This window comes from Halichoerus grypus, chromosome 15, assembly GCF_964656455.1.
Source record: "Halichoerus grypus chromosome 15, mHalGry1.hap1.1, whole genome shotgun sequence".
Taxonomy (NCBI): Eukaryota; Metazoa; Chordata; class Mammalia; order Carnivora; family Phocidae; genus Halichoerus; species Halichoerus grypus.
Genome location: NC_135726.1, coordinates 60684218 through 60704131, shown reverse-complemented (window position 1 = coordinate 60704131; position 19914 = coordinate 60684218). Strand labels below are relative to the sequence as shown.

The 19914-nt window shown below is 47.9% G+C and overlaps 1 protein-coding gene and 1 long non-coding RNA gene across 2 annotated transcripts; one reads left to right on the top strand and one right to left on the bottom strand.

Annotated features, from left to right (window-relative positions):
* Positions 1-383: 383 nt before the first annotated feature.
* LOC144380240 (uncharacterized) lies at positions 384-19838 on the bottom strand. Its single transcript, XR_013444209.1, has 2 exons — positions 19472-19838; positions 384-2058 (listed from the first exon to the last, which is right to left on the bottom strand). It is a non-coding gene; the product is annotated as an uncharacterized LOC144380240 (long non-coding RNA).
* On the top strand, positions 1311-8092 carry LOC118524767 (uncharacterized). The gene is made up of 3 exons (XM_036075104.2): positions 1311-1437; positions 3698-3824; positions 5059-8092. The coding sequence occupies exons 1-3, from the start codon at positions 1399-1401 to the stop codon at positions 6675-6677; spliced, it is 1785 nt and encodes a 594-aa protein (XP_035930997.2). The 5' UTR covers positions 1311-1398; the 3' UTR covers positions 6678-8092.
* Positions 19839-19914: the final 76 nt, after the last annotated feature.

Here is a 19914-nt window from a genome sequence, read left to right as displayed (position 1 = left end):
TTTTTATTTTTATTTTTATTTTTTTTAAAGATTTTATTTATTTATTTGACAGAGAGATAGTGACAGCAGGAACACAAGCAAGGGGAGTGGGAGAGGGAGAAGCAGGCTTCCCGCTGAGCAGGGAGCCCGATGCGGAACTCGATCCCAGGACCCTGGGATCACGACCTGAGCCAAAGGCAGATGCTTAACGACTGAGCCACCCAGGCGCCCCAAGGATGAGTGCATTTTATATTTTGATAGATGTCAACAATGATTCTCTAGAGAGGTGTTTCCAATTTACCCTCCCCTGGCAGTGCTGAGAGAGCCTTGGGATGATGATGATGAAGACAACAATAGCTCTCTTATTTATTTAGTAGTGTTAACCTTAAAAATAAAACAGTTACTTTACCAGCAAAAATCGGTTTATTTGGGAATAGGTGAGAATTACAATTCTGGACATGCAAGCTACAGCAAAACTGTAGGCAAGTCTAACAAAGGAGAAGAATGTTATTTTATTGAGAGGAAGGAGGAAGTTAGGAGGGGCTGTTCTGAAGGAAAGTCCATTGGAGAAGAGTTCAGGGTGATTAGTTTCTCATTGGCTGAGTTGCAGGGCCCATTCATTTCTTGTAGGAGATGCAATGTACATCTTTTCCTGTTGGGGCCTGTAATTGAGGATTTCTTTCCTGTTGAAGATTCTTCTGTTGGTAATTCTTGACTTCCAGTGGTACCAAGTGAGAGCTCCCCCTTTCACTCCATTTTAGTGAGGTTCCCCTTTACTAAGTTTCACAGCACTGTGTACCTGGCCCTGTGCTAAACACTTTTCATGAGGAAAGTTGTAGTATTTATCAAATTTCATTACTGGATTTTGAGTTAGAGCTTATTCTGGGAGAGCATCAGAATCCCCAAGAGGGACAAGGCACAGAACGTTCAGGCTCGTCCCAGAGTTTCTGACGGGGGAAAATGCAGACGTGAAGCTGTTCCCCAGGGGCCCCCTCAGGGCTGGTCCCTCTACTCCAGAATGCGGGTCACCCGCATCTCTGAGGGAGGAAATCTGGAGTAGCCCCTAAGAGGAAGCTAAAACACACCACCGCCATTCTTAATCTCGGGCTCCATTTCCCAGTACCCCTTGCGGTGCCACTTGGGCGTTGCCAAGGGGAACTTGCTGGCGCCCCCGGCCCGGCCTATGCGGGGCAGAAACTACATCGACCAGAAGGCTACGGGGAACGGCGGCGACCTATGAGCCAATCACAGCACAGAAGAGCTATTTCCTCCGGCTCCCGGGCTTCCGGCGTTTCCCTTGTGGACGTTCATTTTGCTCTTGACAGGTCGTTAAACAGCGCCCTTGGGGACCTGAGCTCTGGGTCGGGGCCGCTTTCCAGGCGCCTCCTTGGGACCCAGCCGGGGAGGACACTAAGGAGGATGAGATCAACTGCCGCGCTTCGTACCAGCCGATCTCCTGTAAGGGGGTTGTCCTCTTCCTCCGCACTCGCCCTCCGTCCCCGACTGAGGCGCCGATTGCGACGGGCGGCGGGCGGGCACCTGGCCCAGTAGAGGTGTAGGGATCGGCTGAGCACTCAGGGCCTGCCCGGGTCCGATGGCGGCGGCGGCGGCGGCGGGGCTGGTGGACCCGGCGCGGGTGAGTGGAGGGCGCCCGCCGCCCTCACTCACCGGATCCCCATGCACATGGTCCGGGGTCCACGACAGAGGGGAGTAGGGAGTCCCTGGACTCTTTTCCTCCACCTTCACTTCTCTTCCTTTGCTGCTGGGACCCTAGAATCACCCCGAGCCTGAGGTCCTGAGTCCTAGCCAGAGGTTATGTGGGAAGTTTCACAATTCTGGAATCCAGTGGGACAAGACGTGGAAAGCTGTTTCAGGCATAGGGACCGGGATGTGCAAATGCTTAGAGGAGGCTGAGCTGGGGGTATTCAGGGAACTACAGGTCTCCGTTATGTCTGGTGGGCAGGAATCAGGCCTGGAATGGCATCCTGGGGAGCTTGGCCTGAGGGTGGTGGGAGCCATGGAAGGTTTGGAGTAGAGGAGAAAGGTGATCTGACTCAGGTGTTCACAGGCTCCCTTTGGCTGCAGAGTGGAAAAGAGAGGTAGGGTGGGGTAGGGGGTGAGGTTGAGGGGGCAGAAAGGGAGGCCGGTAAGGATGCTCTTTTACTAGATCAGGTGGGTGATGGTGTCTTGGCCTGAGTGGTGACTGGAGTTGGGAAGAGTGGTTGGATTCTGGATCTGTCTTTTAAGCCAGCCAGATTTTATGATGTGCAGAGAAGTGGAAGAGGCAGGGATATCTCCATGGATTTTGGCCTCAGTTACTAGAAGGTGAAATTGAAGTGCGTCGACTGAGATGGGGAGGTTGCTGGGTCGAACAGGTTTCAGAGAAGATCAGGAAGCTGATTTTGACCCTGTCGAGGCTGAGATGTCCTAAAGACTTAGAGTTGGAGGTACTGAATGGGCAGCTGGACATGCAGGTCTAAGTTATGCTGAGGAATTCCGCTTGGAGACATCCAGTCAGCAGTAGTCAGCGTGTGAGCTGAGGTGGAGCTCTGGCTCAGATTGGAGAGGGGACATCTTCAGCTTATGGTGAAGGATGTCCTACAGGGGCAGCTGAGGACTGGGTGGCTGGCCTGGGTACTGGGCAGCGTTGGTGGGTGTCACAAGGTCAGATGAAGGGAGGAGGAGCCGCGAGAGAAGGTGTGTGTGAGAGGAGGGTCCAGAGAGTGACCAAGATCCCTGGGACAGAGGCTGAGGCATACTGGAGATGCAAGTAGCATGACAGCAGAATTGAGGCTCCTGTTTAGTCACCTCTATGGGCTCACCAGCATTTCTTGGCTACCCTCTGTGGGGCCTGAGGGTTTCAGTCAGGATGGCAGATTAGCTCAGTGGCAGTCAGCTGGGAGTGTTCCAGGCCTGGGGTGGGAGGTGGTGGGGCTGGGCTTTGTGCATCAGGAGGAAAGAGGAATGCTGAGGCTGGTGAGGGGGCAGCATGAATAAAGGCAGAGAGACCTGGAGGTCCCAGAAGTCTTTGTGGCCCAGCCTGGATGGCTAAGGGTTAAAGGTAGGAATAGGATCAGTTAGAGACACTGAAGGAAGGCTGGGTGCCACCTCTGGAAGTTGGGACTTCTGGAAGTCTGGGTCAGGGTGGGATCCTGGTTGACCTCATCAAGTTAGCCACATTTTGGACACCCATTTGCAGAGTGGTATGTAGGGTTGCTGGGAGGAAGAATGGGCCATGGGATGGTGGTGGGGTCTGGAGATGTGTGGTACAAAGATGGACGTGCACATGCAGAGGGAGTATGAACTGATGGACTGGAGTCCTGGTCCTGGGGGCCTATGCGAGATGAGCCCCAATTTGGTTGTTCTGGGAGGCAGGATCTGGGAAGCCAGGGGAATTGCCTGGTAGGAGGCAGTGAGGCCCCACAACCAGGCCCAGAACTTGTGGCAACTATCTGCCCACCTCCCTGCTGTGTGAAGGAGGACACAGTGATCAGTGGGACACAAGGAGACAATAGCACCCATGGCATTGGAGCTTAGGGAGAAGGGTGACCTAGGAATGTGTTGGCAGGGGTGATTTGGGGGTTAGAGACTACCCACCAGAAAGGTGGCAGCATGTAGGTCACAGGCCTAGGTCTGGATGGGTTCATCTTTGTATTTTTTTGTTAGTTTTTTTTGCTGCCCTGTGGTCTGGCTGACTTAGCTGTCCTCATCATGACAGGACTGGGGGACCTTTGAGGACGTGGCCGTATACTTCTCCCGTGAGGAGTGGGAGCTCCTTGATGAGACTCAGAGGCACCTGTACCACGATGTGATGCTGGAGAACTTGGCTCTTGTGGCCTCACTGGGTAAGGCCCTCCCACCCCCCTTCCTTTTCTCCCAGAACAGCTCTGTCTTCCTACAGCTGAGCATGGGTGCTGCTTCCTCCTTTGGGCTCTGTGCTGTGTGAGAGCTGGGGCACGGGCAGAGCCTGCTCCTTTCCCTGAGGGGCCCCAATACCTGCTTCCCTTTCTGGGGAAGGGCTCAGCACTGGGGGTCTCAGTCTGGCTGCCTGAGTTTGTCTAGATCAGTGGCACCTCTGTGCCCAGGTTCTTCCCCCCTTATTTATATCAGACATTTCCAGGAGCCTGGCTATGTCATGGACTACAGACACTGACGTGGTTATTACTCGTGGCGACCACTGGGCTCTTCCTGTGAGATGCTCCTCAGAGGCTTATTTTGTAACATTGAGTTTTCTTCCCAGTTGCAAAGATGACGTGAGCTCCCTCTGGTCTGCCACAGGGTAGGTTGCCCTTGGCTGGCCCAGCCACTCACCCACCCTGTCTTTTTCCCAGGACTTAAAACTTTCAACCCTGTGTGGTTGCTCACCCGGAAAAGGACAAAGAAGCCTAACAGGGTGGACATAACTCCATATACTGCAGGAGAGGCTGGGAGGGTGTCTGGCTCTAATGAGTGGGAGCTGGAGCAGAGGTGACATGGGCGCTGGGTTCACACTGTCCTGGGCACCTGCCCTGTATCCACTAGTGTTTGTTGCTGGGGCCAGTAGCCGGACCTTACTCCATTTTCCTTCCTCATTCTAGACACCACATTCTTGCCATTTCTACTTTGTCCCTGGACACTGCTCTGATCTCTGTGTCTTCCTCATTCCCCTCCACTCCTCCCTTTACAGGGATGTCCCACATTAGCCCACAGTCAATGTATTATGAGATGTGCACATATCCTCATATAGGCTTTAAGCACCAGATGCCTGGTTGCAGCTGGATTTTCCTGGGCTCATGCACACCACTCTGTGTCCCCTGTTCCTATCAGAGATCTGGGGCCTGCCTGTACTGGGTCCTGCTGAAAGCTGAGGAATTGCAGTTCCTGCCTCTCCTCCCAGCCGGAACCTTACACCTGTGTTCTCATGTGCTGAATCTTCACTTTCGGTGGTTTTCCTGGGCCCAGTACTGCACCACAAGCTCTACCTCACCCTGACTTGATCCTACAGACTCATTCCTAAATTTGTCAAATCCACATCTGTGAAGGGGCTGCCCACTCCCAACAAAGCCTATATACACTTCACCAGTATTTCTCTGCTTTCAGGTTGTTGGTGTGGAGTAGAGGAAGCCCCTCTTGAACAGAGTGTTTCTGTAGAAGGAGCACTCCATTTCAGGACCCCTAAAGCATGTCCTTCCACCCAGAAGGCCAACACCTGTGACATGTGTGGCCTGGTCTTGAAAGACATATTACACCTGGCTATGCATCAGGGAATATACCCTAGGCAGAAACCGTACAAGTGTGCGACATGCGGGAGAGGCTTCTGGCTCAGTACAAACTCTCACCAGCGCCAGAAGGAGCACAGTGGAGAAAAACGCTTCACAAGTAGCGAACGTGCTAAGGATGTCCTGGACAGCCATGACCTCCTGCAGCATCCGGCCACCCACAGCACACGGAAGCCACACAGGAGCACCACGCACAAGGAGGCCTTCCACCCCAACTCTAGCTTCCAGCAGCAGCAGAGAGTCCACGCCACGCAGAACCCCTTCAAGTGTAGCAACTGTGGGAAAGGCTTTCTAAAGGCCTTCATGCTCCTAGACCACCTGCTCACTCACTCCAAAGAGAGACCCTGCAGATGCCCAACACGGGGAAATGCCCCTAAAGAGAACTCCACCGTTGTTCATCCCCAAAAAAATCACACTGGAGAAACATCCCATGTGTGTACGGAATGTGGGAAGGCCTTCAGCCACCTTTTTAAACTGAGTACACATCAGAAAGCTCATGCTGGAAAACCGCATCACAGTTGCAGTGAATGCGGGAAAGCCTTCACCCGAAAACACTCCCTTGTTCAGCACCAGCGAGTTCACACTGGAGAACGGCCTTATGAGTGTGGCCAGTGTGGGAAGGCCTTCACTCGCAGCTTCCATGTTGTTCGGCATCAGAAAGTTCACAACACAGAGAGGCCTTACGAGTGCAGACAGTGCCGGAGAGTCTTTAGCTGCATCGCCAATTTTGTTGAGCACCAGAAAATACACACTGGGGAAAGGCCTTATGCGTGCACTGAATGTGGGAAAGCCTTCATTAACAGCTCTCATCTTGTTCGGCATCAGAAAGTTCACAACACAGAGAGGCCTTTTGAGTGCAGCGAATGTGGAAAAGCCTTCCGGCAAACATCCAAACTTATTCTGCATCAAAGGAGTCATACGGGAGAAAGGCCTTATAAATGCAAGCAGTGTGGGAAAGCCTTCAGTTGCCCCTCCAACCTTGTTCCACACCAGCGAATTCATACTGGAGAAAAGCCTTATGAGTGCTTGGAATGTGGAAAAGCCTTTAGTCAAAGCTCTGCCCTCATTCAGCACCAGAAGGTTCACACCAGAGAAAGGCCTTATGAGTGCAGTGAATGTGGAAAAGCCTTCAGCTATAGCTCGAACCTTGTTAAACACCAGAAAGTTCACACTGGAGAAAGGCCTTATGGGTGCAGCCAGTGTGGGAAAGCTTTCAGTGAGAGCTCCATCCTCAGTCAGCACCAGAGAGTTCACACTGGAGAAAAGCCTTATGAGTGTAACAAGTGTGGGAAAACTTTCCGCTACAGCTCAAACCTCTCTAAGCACCAGAAAGTTCATACTGGAGAAGAGCCACCTGAGTGCAGTGGACATAGGAATGCCTTCAGCCAGAGTTCCAGCCTCACTCGGCACCATGAAGGTCATACCAAAGAGAGGCCTTAGGAGTGTGGCAAATGTGGAAAACCACTAACTAACTGGGGCATTTTCTTGTTCACCTTAATAGAGTTCACTCCTGAGAAAACTTCTGTGAAAGGAACCTTTGTGAAGAAGCCATAAGCCAAAAATTGAAAAATACCCTAACACCCCTACCAGGAGATTGCCAGATACATGGGAAGCTTTCAGAAGCTACATCACACTTTCTAATCTGTCCAGGTGCTTTGCCAGATTATGTCACTGCCAGATGCCATCTCACTTCTACCAGCTGGCAGGTCCCCCCACAGCCTGTCATCTCAGCATACTCAGGGAAGGCTGATTTTGTGCTCTCTCATTCCCTGGAGGGAGACATGAGTGATGGGAGCTCTTTGGGGTGGCCTCATTTTCCATTTCTGCCCTGTCCCCAGTGGTTCAGGCATAGCCCTGACCTCTTTCTCTCCAGGGGGATCTGAATGGAGTCTGAGGACTTGCAGAAGTAGTTCCCTCTTTTGTGGGTATTGGGGTTTTTTTTGTTTTTTTAAGGTTTTATTTATTTATTTGACAGAGCAAGCACAAGTAGGGGGAGCAGCAGGCTCCCCTCTAAGCGGGGAGTGCAATGTGGGGCTCGATCCCATGACCCTGGGATCATGACCTGAGCTGAAGGCAGACGTCTCCAAATCACCCAACCCTGGAACTGCCTGTCCCCAGAGTGTGATAAAAAAGGAAGGCCTTCCCGTTGAAGCCATCTTTAATCTCCATCGTGTGCAGGGGGAGATGGAGAACAGAATTGGGCTCTAACAGGATAAAGAGGGAAAAAGGCCTTAGTGGGAGACCTCAACTTCACCAGCAAGATGGCACACAAGAGCTTGCAGTCTAGGCCCAAGGCCTTCTGGGACAGGCTGAAAGTCTCTGGGTTAAATCTTGTGTCCTGGATGCCAGAACGATCTGATAGGCCCAGAGCTTTGGACATTGGGTATTGCAATCTCTAGTCCTTCCTGGGCAGCAGGGGTTGGGTTCTTTGTTCCTGGGAATGTCCCACATTCTCCAGTAGAGTTGAAGGGCCACTGTCTCCTGGGACCTATCCATGAGTAAGGCCCCTGATGTCCAGGTTATCGCTGGATGTAAGATCTTCAGGGGCCAGGTAGAACCATAAGTGGGTACAGAAACACTGGTTTTGAAGTGAGGGAGTCAGTGAGACTGGCAAACAGAGGAGATGCTATGCTTCAGCCACATCATACCCACTCACAAGAATTGTGTTCAACTCCACATTCAGTAACAATCACATCAATGGCTTTCAATCAGCCATGGTAGAATTTATACCACAAAAAAATGAACAAACAATAGTTCTTTGAAAACAAACAAAAAACAACTGGAAAAAAAAAAAAAACACCCTGATATAGAGTGTTTGCCAAGTTTGTTGACACTGACTTTGGCCATAGGAGAAACTCAGCTCTGCAGATCTTAGGAAGTCCTGCATACTCCCATCTTGTCCTCTAGCACGAGTACACTGACCCTTTACGATGAGTATGCTGCTCACTGCTGGAGCAAATAACCTAACCTAATGGTGATGTGGATTCCTGTAGTCTCCCTGCGCTGGTCACTTCAAGGCCATCAATGTACAGGCAGGAACCCTGGGACTATAGTCCAGGACTTTTGTAGCTCAGCCAGTATTCTAGGTCAGTGTGGTGTCCATGGTCTTCATCATCTGCTGTTTTTTGCTGCCACTGAGACAAGGCTATCCCTGGGTACAGGGATCAGAGAGGATAGAATCAACATTTGATTTGCCCCCATTTTCTGGTTTTCCAAGAGTGAGAGATCCATATGCTTATGTGAAGCCTTTTGATTTTATAAATGTTGAAAACTTCTATACAAAATTTATAGGTATATAAGCAACCTATATATATGGGCTACACATGTGTTCCTGGTCCAACACTTGAAACAGTCAGAAAATAAGCAAATCAGCTGTCAGGAGCCCAGGGGTCCCCAGATATGAAGGCTTTTGGCACAGTGTTTACCCCACAGCATGTGGCAGGGGAGGTGGCACTGCTGATGCTACTCCACTCAGGACCCCCCAGTTCCCCGAGGCTGACCATGTGAGGGATGGCAGGATCCCAGGCAGGCTTGTGGTCAGCCAAGCATGTGGCAGGTCTGCCTAAGTGCTCCCTGCATCCCAAGGTATCATGGCACCCCCTGGACCTTCTGGGTATAATAATTGCCTTCCATTAACATGGGGGGCTTGGAGTTAGAACCAAAGTCCATTTGAACCTTGGGGTATCAGGCTTCCAAGAAAAGGGATCATGGATCATCAAGAGCTCAACTCCTTATACCCATGTGGCCAGATGTGGTTAGACAGACCTCAAAACACTGCTCCCAGTGCATGAATGAAGTCTTCTGTCTCCTACTCTCCTCACCAGGGATCTGCACACACCAACCAACTTATTGGAACCTCAGTATTTCCCTGGTGGTACCAGAACATAGCAAACAAAGGTCTGTTGGTTCTGAGTGTTTCATCTCTCCACAGTACCAACTTATGTGAAGCTCAAGTCCTCCCAGCTTGATGAAGTATACAGGGGTCCTCGGCCTGCTCAGGCTCTCCCTCCTGAGTGTAACAACTGCCTTGCACCAACATGGAAGGCCTGCTTGGGATTAGAGTTCAAGTCCAGCTGAGCCATGTGGAGCTCAGGCCTGCAAGCAAAGTAGAGCAGACACTCATCATGAGAACTCAATCCCTTTTATCCTGAATGGTCACCTGTGTGTAGACCTTGTAAAATGAATTCTTTTGGCAAAGAGTCCTTGATTTGGTGAAATGGCCCTGACTTGAACCTGACTTCTGCTCTCCCCATCAGGGCTCTGTGCAAGGCAGCTGGCTTGCTGTGTGTATGTACGTGTGTCTGTGTAGCTGGGCGTGGGCGTGTGCATGTGCTGGAGCATCTAAAACAAAGCCCTTGTGGCTCAGCGTCTATAAACTGGGGCTACTAATGTTCATCTTGATTCTACAGGAGGATTGTCCTGTGAACCAGCCACGGAAGAAGGCAGTGTAGAGTGATGGTCAGAAGCAGCCCTTCTGATCATTTGAGCCCTAGATCCACTTAGTCCCTGAAGCCAGATGCCAAGTGTACTTTTGGGTTCCATGTACCAAAATAGGCCAAGGCAATTCAATAGGGAAAAAGATAATCTTTTCAACCAATAGTGCTGGAACAACTGGATAGCCACATGTAACAAACCTCTAAGTTACCTCAAGTCATATGCAAAAGCTAACTCAAAATTCATCATAGACATAAAACTTAATAAAACTTCCAGAAGCACAGTAACCCTGGATTTGGTGGATTTCTTAAATATAACAAAAAGCATGACAAGAAAAAGATGAATCAATTGGATTTGATCAAAATTTTTAATTTTTGCTTTTCAATAGTCACATCAACAAAATGAAAATGCAAGCCACAGACTGGGAAAACTGTCTGCAAAAAAATTCTGACAAAGGACCTGAATCTAGAATATATGAAAAATTCATACACCTAATAAGACAACCCAATTTTTAAAAATGGGCAAAAGTGACTTGAACACTCACTTCACTAAAGAAGATATATGAATGGCAAATAAGCACATGCCTTCTATGTAAAAGGTGTTATTATTTTTTTTAAGATTTTATTTTTAAGTAATCTCCACACCCAACCTGGGGCTTGAACTTAAAACCTTGAGATCAAGAGTCACATACTCTGGGGCGCCTGGGTGGCTCAGTCGTTAAGCGGCTGCCTTCGGCTCGGGTCATGATCCCAGGGTCCTGGGATCCAGTCCTGTACCAGGCTCCCTGCTCGGCGGGAAGCCTGCTTCTCCCTCTCCCACTCCCCCTGCTTGTGTTCCTGCTCTCGCTGTCTCTCTCTGTCAAATAAATAAATAAAATCTTTAAAAAAAAAAAAAAGAGTCACAAACTCTACAGGTAGAGCCAGCCAGGTGCCCCTAAAATGTGTCCTTTTATTTGAAGTTCACAACACTCCCACAGGTGTTCTACAGACAGTGAGGTGGTGAAGAGTACAGACCGTGGGGCTACGTACGGTACATTTATGTACCAGCTGACAATTAGCTGTATGCTCTTGGACAAGCTACAGAGTCTCTGTCATTCAGTTTTCCCTATATTTAATTGATAGTTTGTATGGCTGTGGCAGATACGAAGGTTTGCAGGTCCTGAGAAACTCTGTACAACATCACCCCACACGGACACGGTCATCAAAGCAGAGTCATGGTGCCCCATAGACAAAGCACAGGCACTCCAGGTTGCCAGTCTCCAATCCCTGTTTCCTCAGACCCAGTGATTATCACTTAATATACCCACCTAGTTCTTATATGAATGCAGGAGGTAACCCTGCCTAACAGGGTCTGGTGCCTAGAGGGCATGTCTTTTTAGCCCGGGAGAAGAGCTTCCTACCATTGTTGCAGGGGGTATGCTATGAAATATGAAACATCCTCTAGAACAAGAGATCAGCAGTTTCTTCTGCATCACTATAAGGTTTTTAGAACCACTTCTCCCTTCCCCAGGTGAGCGTTTGGTATCTGAGTTAAAAGACTTAGAGCAGAGAATCTTTCAGCCTTTCCCAGGAGGGCATAGGATAGAAATGCAAATTAGGATATACATTGGAAAGGAAGAAGTTAAAGTGTCTTTTTTTTTTTTTTAAAGATTTTATTTATTTGTCAGAAAGAGAGACAGTGAGAGCACAAGCAGGGGGAGCGGCAGGCAGAGGGAGAAGCAGGCTCCCCACTGAGCAAGGAGCCTGATGCAGGACTCAATCCCAGAACCTTGGGATCATGACCTCAGCCCAAGGCAGATGCTTAACCGACTGAGCCACCCAGGTGTACCTGAAGTTAAAGTCTCTTGATTTTGGCTCAGGTCATGATGTCAGGGTCGTGGGATCAAGCCCTGCGTCCAGGCTCCAAGCTCAGCGTGGAATCTGCTTGAGATTCTCTTCCTCTCCCTCTATGCCCCTGCTCCCTCTCCCCCTCTATCTCTATCTCCCTCTCTAAAAAATATATATGTATATGCAAATATATGCAATATATATATATATATATGCAACAAACAAAAACAAAGCAGAGCTGCTCAGTTTCCCATACAAATCATCAAATGAAATTAATGAAGCAATTCCATTCACAGTAGCCTGAAAAAGAATGAAACAGGAATAAGTTTAACAAAAGAAGTGCAATTCTCTGAAAGTACTCTGAAAGCTATAAAACAGTGCTAAGAGAAATTGGTGAGAAACATTCCACGTTAATGGATTAGCTGATTCGTTTTAAGATGACAGTGTTCTCCAAATTGATATACAGATTCCATGCAATCCCTATCAAAACCACAGCTGACATTTTCAGTAGAAACTAACGAGATGATCCTAAATTCATATAGATAAAGACTTACAACAGCCAAAACGATTTTGACAAGGAACAAAGTTGGATTTACCTTACCTAATTTCAAAAGTTTCTATAAAGCTACAGTAATCAAGACAATGTGGCACCGGCATAAAGACAGACGTACAGATCTGCAGAACAGACTTGAGAGTACCGAAATAACTTCACTCAATTGATTTTCAACAAAGGTACAATGTGGAAAGATGGCCTTTTCAACAAACAGTTCTTGGAAAATTAGATATCTACATGCAAAAAGATGAATTTAGACCCTTACCTAACACTATACATAAAAGTTACCATGGAATGGATCATAAATGGAAATATAAGAGCTAAAACTATAAAGCTGATAGAAGAAAAATAGGAGAAACATGTTTACTTTGGGTTAGGCAAATAATTTTTTAGATATGAAACCAGGAGGCAATATGTAAAAGGAAAAACTAATAAATTAGACTGTGGTGTCTAAATGGGGTGTCTCCCGATCAGATGGGGAACCCCAAATGTGGGGCGAAGATCAGGTGGAAATCGGTGGCACAGAAGGTGAAAGGAGTCACCTGAGGCAGAATAAAGGAGATAGAAGTTTACTGACTACACCACAAGGAAGGGTGGGCAGGTCAGCACCGACAGGGGCAGGAGCTGTTTTTAAAGGAGGAAGATAAGGACAGTGGTGACATATGGAATTCACCTTTTTGGTAACTGTGGCTAGGTGTAAGTAGCCTACTATGGAATCTTTTTTTCAAGATTTATTTATTTAAGAGAGAGAACACACATGTGCACATGTGAGTGGTGGCGGGGGGGGGGGCGGTGGCAAGGGTGAGAGAAAGGGAGAGAATCCTGAGCAGACTCCCCCTGAGTGCAGAGCCCCGTCGCAGGGCTCAATTCCACGACCCTGAGATCATGACCTGCGCTGAAATCAGGAGTCTGATGCTCAACCGACTGAGCCACCCAGGCCTCCTGGGCCTATGGATATTTTGTGGTGGGCCGCCTGATGGGCCTGTCCTTATTCAGCCAGGGGGTCACTATGGGCTCTTTCTACATTCCCTTGCTTAGGCCTGTTTGCCTAAAAGCAGCCTCTACATAGACTTCATCAAAATGTAAAATATTGCTCTTCAAGGGGCACCTGGCTGACTCAACTGGTAGAGCAAGCGACTCTTGGATCTCAGGGTTGTGAGTTCAAGCCCCATGTTGGCCTCAAAGCTTACATTAAAGAAAAAGTAAAATATTGCTCTTCAAAAGATGTCATTAAGAAAATTAAAACAAGCCACAGACCAAGAGGAAATAAACACCTGTACATAAATATGGGGTCTTGATACAGAATAAATAAAGAATTTGTACAACTCAATAAGAAGACAACCCAAGTAGGGATGCCTGGGTGGCTCAGTCGGTTAAGCGTCTGCCTTCGGCTCAGGTCATGATCCCAGGGTCCTGGGATCGAGTCCCGCATCGGGCTCCCTGCTCTGCGGGGAGCCTGCTTCTCCCTCTGCCTCTGCCTCTCTCTCTCTCTCTCTCATGAATAAATAAATAAAATCTTTAAAAAAAAATTAAAAAAAATAAAAAAAAAAAAGAAGACAACCCAAGTAAAAATGAACAAAAGATTTGAATAGACATTTTATCAAAGAAGATAAATAGTTAAAAAGCACATGAAAAGATGCCTGACATCATTATTAATTAGGAAAATATAAATTAAAAACCCCTTGAGATTATTATTTGTTGGGTGTAGAGTTTTAGTTTAGGATAATGAAAAAGTTGTAAACATGTATAGCGGTGACAGTTGTACAACTGTGTGAATTAATGTCACTGAACTGTACACTTAAAAATAGAAGTTTTATGTATATTTTACCACAATTAAAAAAAATCCTTTGAGATACCATTTCACACTCACTAGGATGGCAACACCAAGTATTGGCAGGAAGGTGGAGAAAACGGAACAGTCCTACAGTATTGGTGGGAATATAAAATGGTAGAGACACTTTGGAAAACAGCTTGGCAGTAAAGAGACAAACATGAACTTAACATATGACTCAGCAGTCCCACTCCTAGGAATTGTCAGGCAGGAAGACCTTACTCTGCCCTATGGTCCTTCTAACTGGACTTAGAATCAAATTGACATGATACAGATTAACAGGAGAAAATCAAATTTAATGGGCATACATACAGGGAATCAACAGACATGAAATTCCAAAGACAGTGAGGCAACATGAAGCTTACATGAGCTAAGGGTAGAAGTCTAAGGATAGGGGAGAAAGCCCCTTAGCAAGAAGTTGAAAGGAAAGGTTTGGAAACACAAGGTTGCTCTATTATGCAGGTAAGTCCCTTAAGTAAAGGGCAATCTCTGTTAATAACTCTCTTCCTATTACAGGATCTCCTTTCCAATGTAAATTAAGCAGTTGTGAGAAAGGCAGAGAGCTTTTCCTACATCTGCTGGGGTTTGTTTTGTTTTGTTTTGTTTTTGTTGTTTTTTTTTTTTAAAAAAGGGCCAAGACCTGAGCCTAAGGCAGCTGTTCAACCAACTGAGGCAGCCAGGGTTTTGATTACTTTTTTTTTTTTTAAGTAGGCTCCACACCCAGTGCAGAGCCCAAATGCCTCACGACCAGAGATCAAGACCTGAGCTGAGATCAAGAGTCAGACGCCTAACTGAGCCACACAGGCGCCCCTTGATAACTTTTAAATCTAAAAAATCTTTATGCTAAAGTGGCCCATCTTGAGGCAGCCTGCCCTTGGCTCCTATAGAATCTACCCAAGCAAAACAAAAACATATGTCTACACAAAGATTTGGAAGCAAATGTGCCTACTACCATTATTTATATTAGCCAAGAACTGGAAACAATTCAAAATCTATCAATTAATGACGGATAAACTGTGGTATATCCATACAAGGGAATAAAATGGAATAAAATACTGATATATACAAATAACATGAATAACCTCAAGAACATTATGCTAAGTGATAGAAACAAGACACAGGGCGCCTGGGTGGCTCAGTTGGTTAAGCGACTGCCTCTGGCTCAGGTGATGATCCTGGAGTCCTGGGATCGAGTCCCGCATCGGACTCCCTGCTCAGCAGGGAGTCTGCTTCTCCCTCTGACCCTCCCCCCTCTCATGCTCTCTGTCTCTCATTCTCTCTCTCTCAAATAAATAAATAAAATCTTTAAAAAAAAAAAAAAAAGAAACAAGACACAAAGAGCTACATATTATATGATTCCATTGATACGAAATATCCAGAAAAGGCAAAAGTATAGATACATAATGTAGATTAGTGGTTGCCAGGGGCTGGGGACGGGAGTGGGTTTTGGCTGTAAAAGTGTCCAAAGGAACATTCTAGGGCAATGGGAATGGGGTAAGATAATAATGGTTGTACAACTCTATAAATCTACTAAAAGTCATTAATTATGCACTTATAATGGGTATATTTTATAATATGTAAATTACACTTCAATAAAGCCACTTAACAAACAGGACTATGGGCTATTCTTTCTCACAGTCCTGGAGTTCCTGACCACATGGTGATAACCAAAAGTATCCAGCCCACTAAGAGATGACAGGAATGCATAAAACACTGGTTAGGAGTACAGCTCTGGGAGACATACAGATCCTAAGACCCTCTGCAAACCTTCATCCTGCAAGGGCCCAGACATCAAAATGGTGTGCCAGGCTCCCCCATGTCCTATTTTCCTCACACTCAGTTTTCTTTACCCATTAACAGTACTCATTTCATTCTTATACAAACACAAGTGGGTGATATATTACTAGGATCTGGCCTTCAGGGTGCTCCCTTTCAACATTGCTGAGGTGGGAAAGACACTCCCTGAAACACAGAACATCATCTTGCTTCTTCCAGACCCATCACTACCTTTTCTAGGTGAACTCCAGGTCCGAAGCTTCAGAAACACACAGGCTTCATTCTTTGCCAGGGAACACGGGGTACGAATGTAAACTGAGTCACATCTGGACAGAGATGCGCCATGCCTTGCTGCTGTGCCCTCTGTGAGGTGCTATAGGGACCCTGATGACCAATCTAAGAACACCTCTGTCATGTTCTCAACGCACTCCTGCTAAACAGGACTCTAATATCAAAGGTGAATTAACTGGTGATATATTCATTATCAAATGGTCCAGAGCAGTGTGAGGTCATGGTACCAGAGCTGGGTGATGACAGGAATGCATAAAAACTGTTAGGAGTACCTGAAGAAGCTCAATGAAGGCACCATGGATGTCAGAAGCAGATTTCACAAGGCCCATAAACAATGGGAAACTTACCCAGAAGCCCTCCAAAAACTATTCCATCAGGCCCCTTGCTTAGAACAGGAGTCATGTCCATGTCAAACTCAGTCATGGGTGAGCACCATGATACCACTTCAATGGGTGCAGGGCCACCACCATCCCCCCAGGGGAAGGCAAGCAGGGAACAGGCACTGCTTATGCTGAGCAAGAAGAGGTGACCATCAAACACAGGAGGGCTTTTCCACAGCACCCAGCAGTGCAACAAGTGGTCACAAAGTACAACGTGGCCCCTACAGGCTTCCCCCCACACAGGGCAGTCATGGAGTGAGTGTCTCCCCAGGTGAGGTTCTTCTATATGAGGTCCAACTTGTGACTGAAGGCTACTCGTGTAGGGTCGTTCTCAGTTATTAATTCTTTTATATTGAATGAAGTTTTTAAAATAGGCTGATTATTTAAAATGTTAAAAAAAAGAAAAGAGCAGCTGAAGACTTTACCACATTCACTGCTCTCAAATGGATTTTTTCTAGTGAAGCTGTTGGTGTTGGCAGGGCAGGAGCTGTGGCCACCTGTTCTCCCAGGCTGGCTGTACACACAGGAGCTTTCTCCAGTGTTAGTATTTCTATGCAGAACATGGCAGGAGCCGCAGCTTTTTGCTCTCCTACTCACTATACTCACAATGCAGTAACTTGCTGCAAAATTGGATTAAATCTGTGACAGAAGGCTTTCCAACATCAGCTGTACTCATTATGCCTTTCTCCAATGGGGATTGTGTGAAACAGGTTTAATATTTTCTTGAAAGTTACTGCATTTGTACAACTGTTCTCTGATACGAATCCTTTGGTGCTAAAAAGAATGGAGCTCTGGAGCAGATGCCCACATTCTCTGCACTTGAGTCCTTTAGTGCAGGGGGAAGCAAAATTTTGCTCAAGGCTGGGCCATACTCCCTGCCTTTATAAAGGCTTTCTCAAGGAAAACATTCTGGTGCTCAAAAGGAATAGAGCTCTGGCTGGAGGCTTTCTCGTGTTACTACACTCACAATATTTGAAGATATGAATGTCCTCCTGCTTTCTCAGGATGGAGGCAAAGGTGATGACCTCCCCACCCTCCCAACGTACTTGGGATTTTTTTTTTCCCATTCTGAAATGTTTTTGGTGACTGAACACCTCTCCAGGTAACATGTGTTTACTGGGTGTCTCTTCAGTGTCAGTTCTCTGTGGGTTCTGCAAAATGTCGAGTTGGCAGGGCCTGGTGATAGGCAAGAGCTGTGCAGTGAGGGTGGTCCAGCCAGTGACACTGTGTCCACTTTCCTTTGAGGGAACAAGCAGTCTCATGGAGGAACAAATTTTCAAGAACTACTTAAAGATATGTATCAGCTCAGGACATGTTAAGGGGAGGCTACTGGTGAGGGACCTGGCCAGAAGAGGGGAGAAGGAGAAAGGCTGTAAGGCAAAGGACACAGAGGGATCAGCCAGGGGACAAGAGTCAAGGGAAAGTAGAATGGAGTGTCAGAAAGGGGTGAGAATGATAGAAAAGAGGCATGGCTACTCACTTTGGCACCAGGGGAACGGAGGGCATAGGTCAGGCACCCCACGAGAGATCAGCCCTGCAAGCCCTCCCATACCAGTTTTGTGCTGACCAGGACTGGTCCTCCAGGGGCCTCTCTGGTCAAGATACGATTCAAGCTGCCCTGTTCAGGTCTCCTTGCCAAGTTCAACTTGGGTGACCACATTTAGGGTAGTACAGACAGTCATTCTTATGGGGGATCAAGTGGTTTGTGACAGAGCAAGGTAGGTGAGGATCACCAATGCATCTGGAGAACTGAAGCTCACAAAATGAAGAACCAGGCAAGATCTCAGCAGAAAAGCTCACTGTCCCCACAATCAATGACCATGTTGGTGCTCATGTGCCATCACAGGGGCTGACAAGAAAACCTGCTGGAGGGGTTTTTTCCTGACAGAAAAGCAACAGGCCCTGATGGGGTTTCTTGGCCAGAAAATAACCTGGCTGGATGTGATCGCCTCTGCGGGTTGTGATATTTTTGACCCTTGACCATGATAAAAAGGTCCCGAGGCAAAAGGAGTTGGGGTTGCTCATGCAGCAGTCTGGGAGAAGAGGTGTCAAACATGGGCCAGCAGCAAATCCCACGGGGAACGCACTGGCCTAACCTGCTGAGGACAGGACCATGCCTGTACCGCCACTGCGCCTTATGAAGGAGCCCCACTTTTTCTAAAAGACATACGTATCCTTCTCCTTAAAGGTCAATGGGCTCTGCAATACCAGGCCAGGGAGCAGATGGCTGTGATCTAAGCACTGGGCATGGGACCTGGGGCCCCAGTCTGTCCTGCCAGCCACCTCCCCTTATGTGTCCCAAACCCTGTCCCCTGACATGCCTGCTCACCCTCGGAGGGTGGGCCCTCCTGGATGTGCACTCTCCCCAGATCCATTGGTGTTTGGACAGTGCTTCTCTTTTTCTGCACCAATCTCCTCCACCTAGCCACTGGGCCTTTGTCTGGACGCCCCACATTCACCTCAGGGCCATTCATCTGTAACCACAATTTAAGACTCTCCTTCCAAAATGCCATTCTCAGGCCCTTCCTTGGACTGCAGCCTGGACATCCGAAGCGAAACCAGAACTCCCTGTGTGTTCACAGGTACATGTGTCACCCCCACTCAGAGGTCTCCAGACAGTTCGGACTCTACATCTACAAAATCTAACTGCTAATCTTCCCCAAAACATCCTCCTCCTGCCAACCTCCCATCTCAATGAGCAGTAGTACCTGATCCCTCGTAAACCCTTGGGATGATCCTTTATCCACCACTTACATTCACTCCTCACATGTAGCACAAAATCCCATCAATTCCATCTTGAAAATCTAACCGAAATCTGATCACTTCTCTGACCTCTCCTGCTTGTGCTCTGGACAGGCCACCACCATAACTGTCCCAACGAATACTGCAGCAGCATCCTCATGAATCTCCCTGTTTTCAGCCTGGCCACAACCCCTCTCCCACCAGTGTGTTCACTCAGTATGTTTACTGGGTATTCATTGGGATACTTTCAAAATCCTAAATCATTTCATGGACATCCCTCTTCTATTAAAAAATTTCTATGACTCCCAGGACCCGGGAATAGAGGCAGGGCTCCTCTCATGCTCCTGGTTCCCTGCAATGGAAGACAAGAAATTTCCTGAGTGTTCTCAGGTCAGTCTCACCTCTGGGTCTTTGCGCATGCAGCTCCCTCTGCCTGTACCCTCTACATCTTAACATACTGGATTCTGGAATGAAGACTCGGCACCTGCGCACGCTCCATTGTCCTCAACATCGAGGCTGGAGCTCAGTCGGGGACTTAGGACGCTGGGACTCAGAGTCCAGTCGGTGGGGCCCAGGATACGATGCTTCTGCCGGGACTAGTCGATCCGCTCACTCATCACGCCCACAGGCCCGCGGAGCCTCCCGGACACAGTCCACGGGCTGGCAGCAAGGTCCCTCGGCCAATTCGGATAAAACGGCAAACTGCCAAAGAAATGGCCGGATACCGGAAGTGGCGACCACAGGACCGCGGCCGTCCCGGAAGCGCCCCTCCCCTAGCCCCTCATTGGCCAGAGTCCAGCCGGGGCGCTCGGAAACGCCCCTCCCCGGGCGCTTACCGGGATAC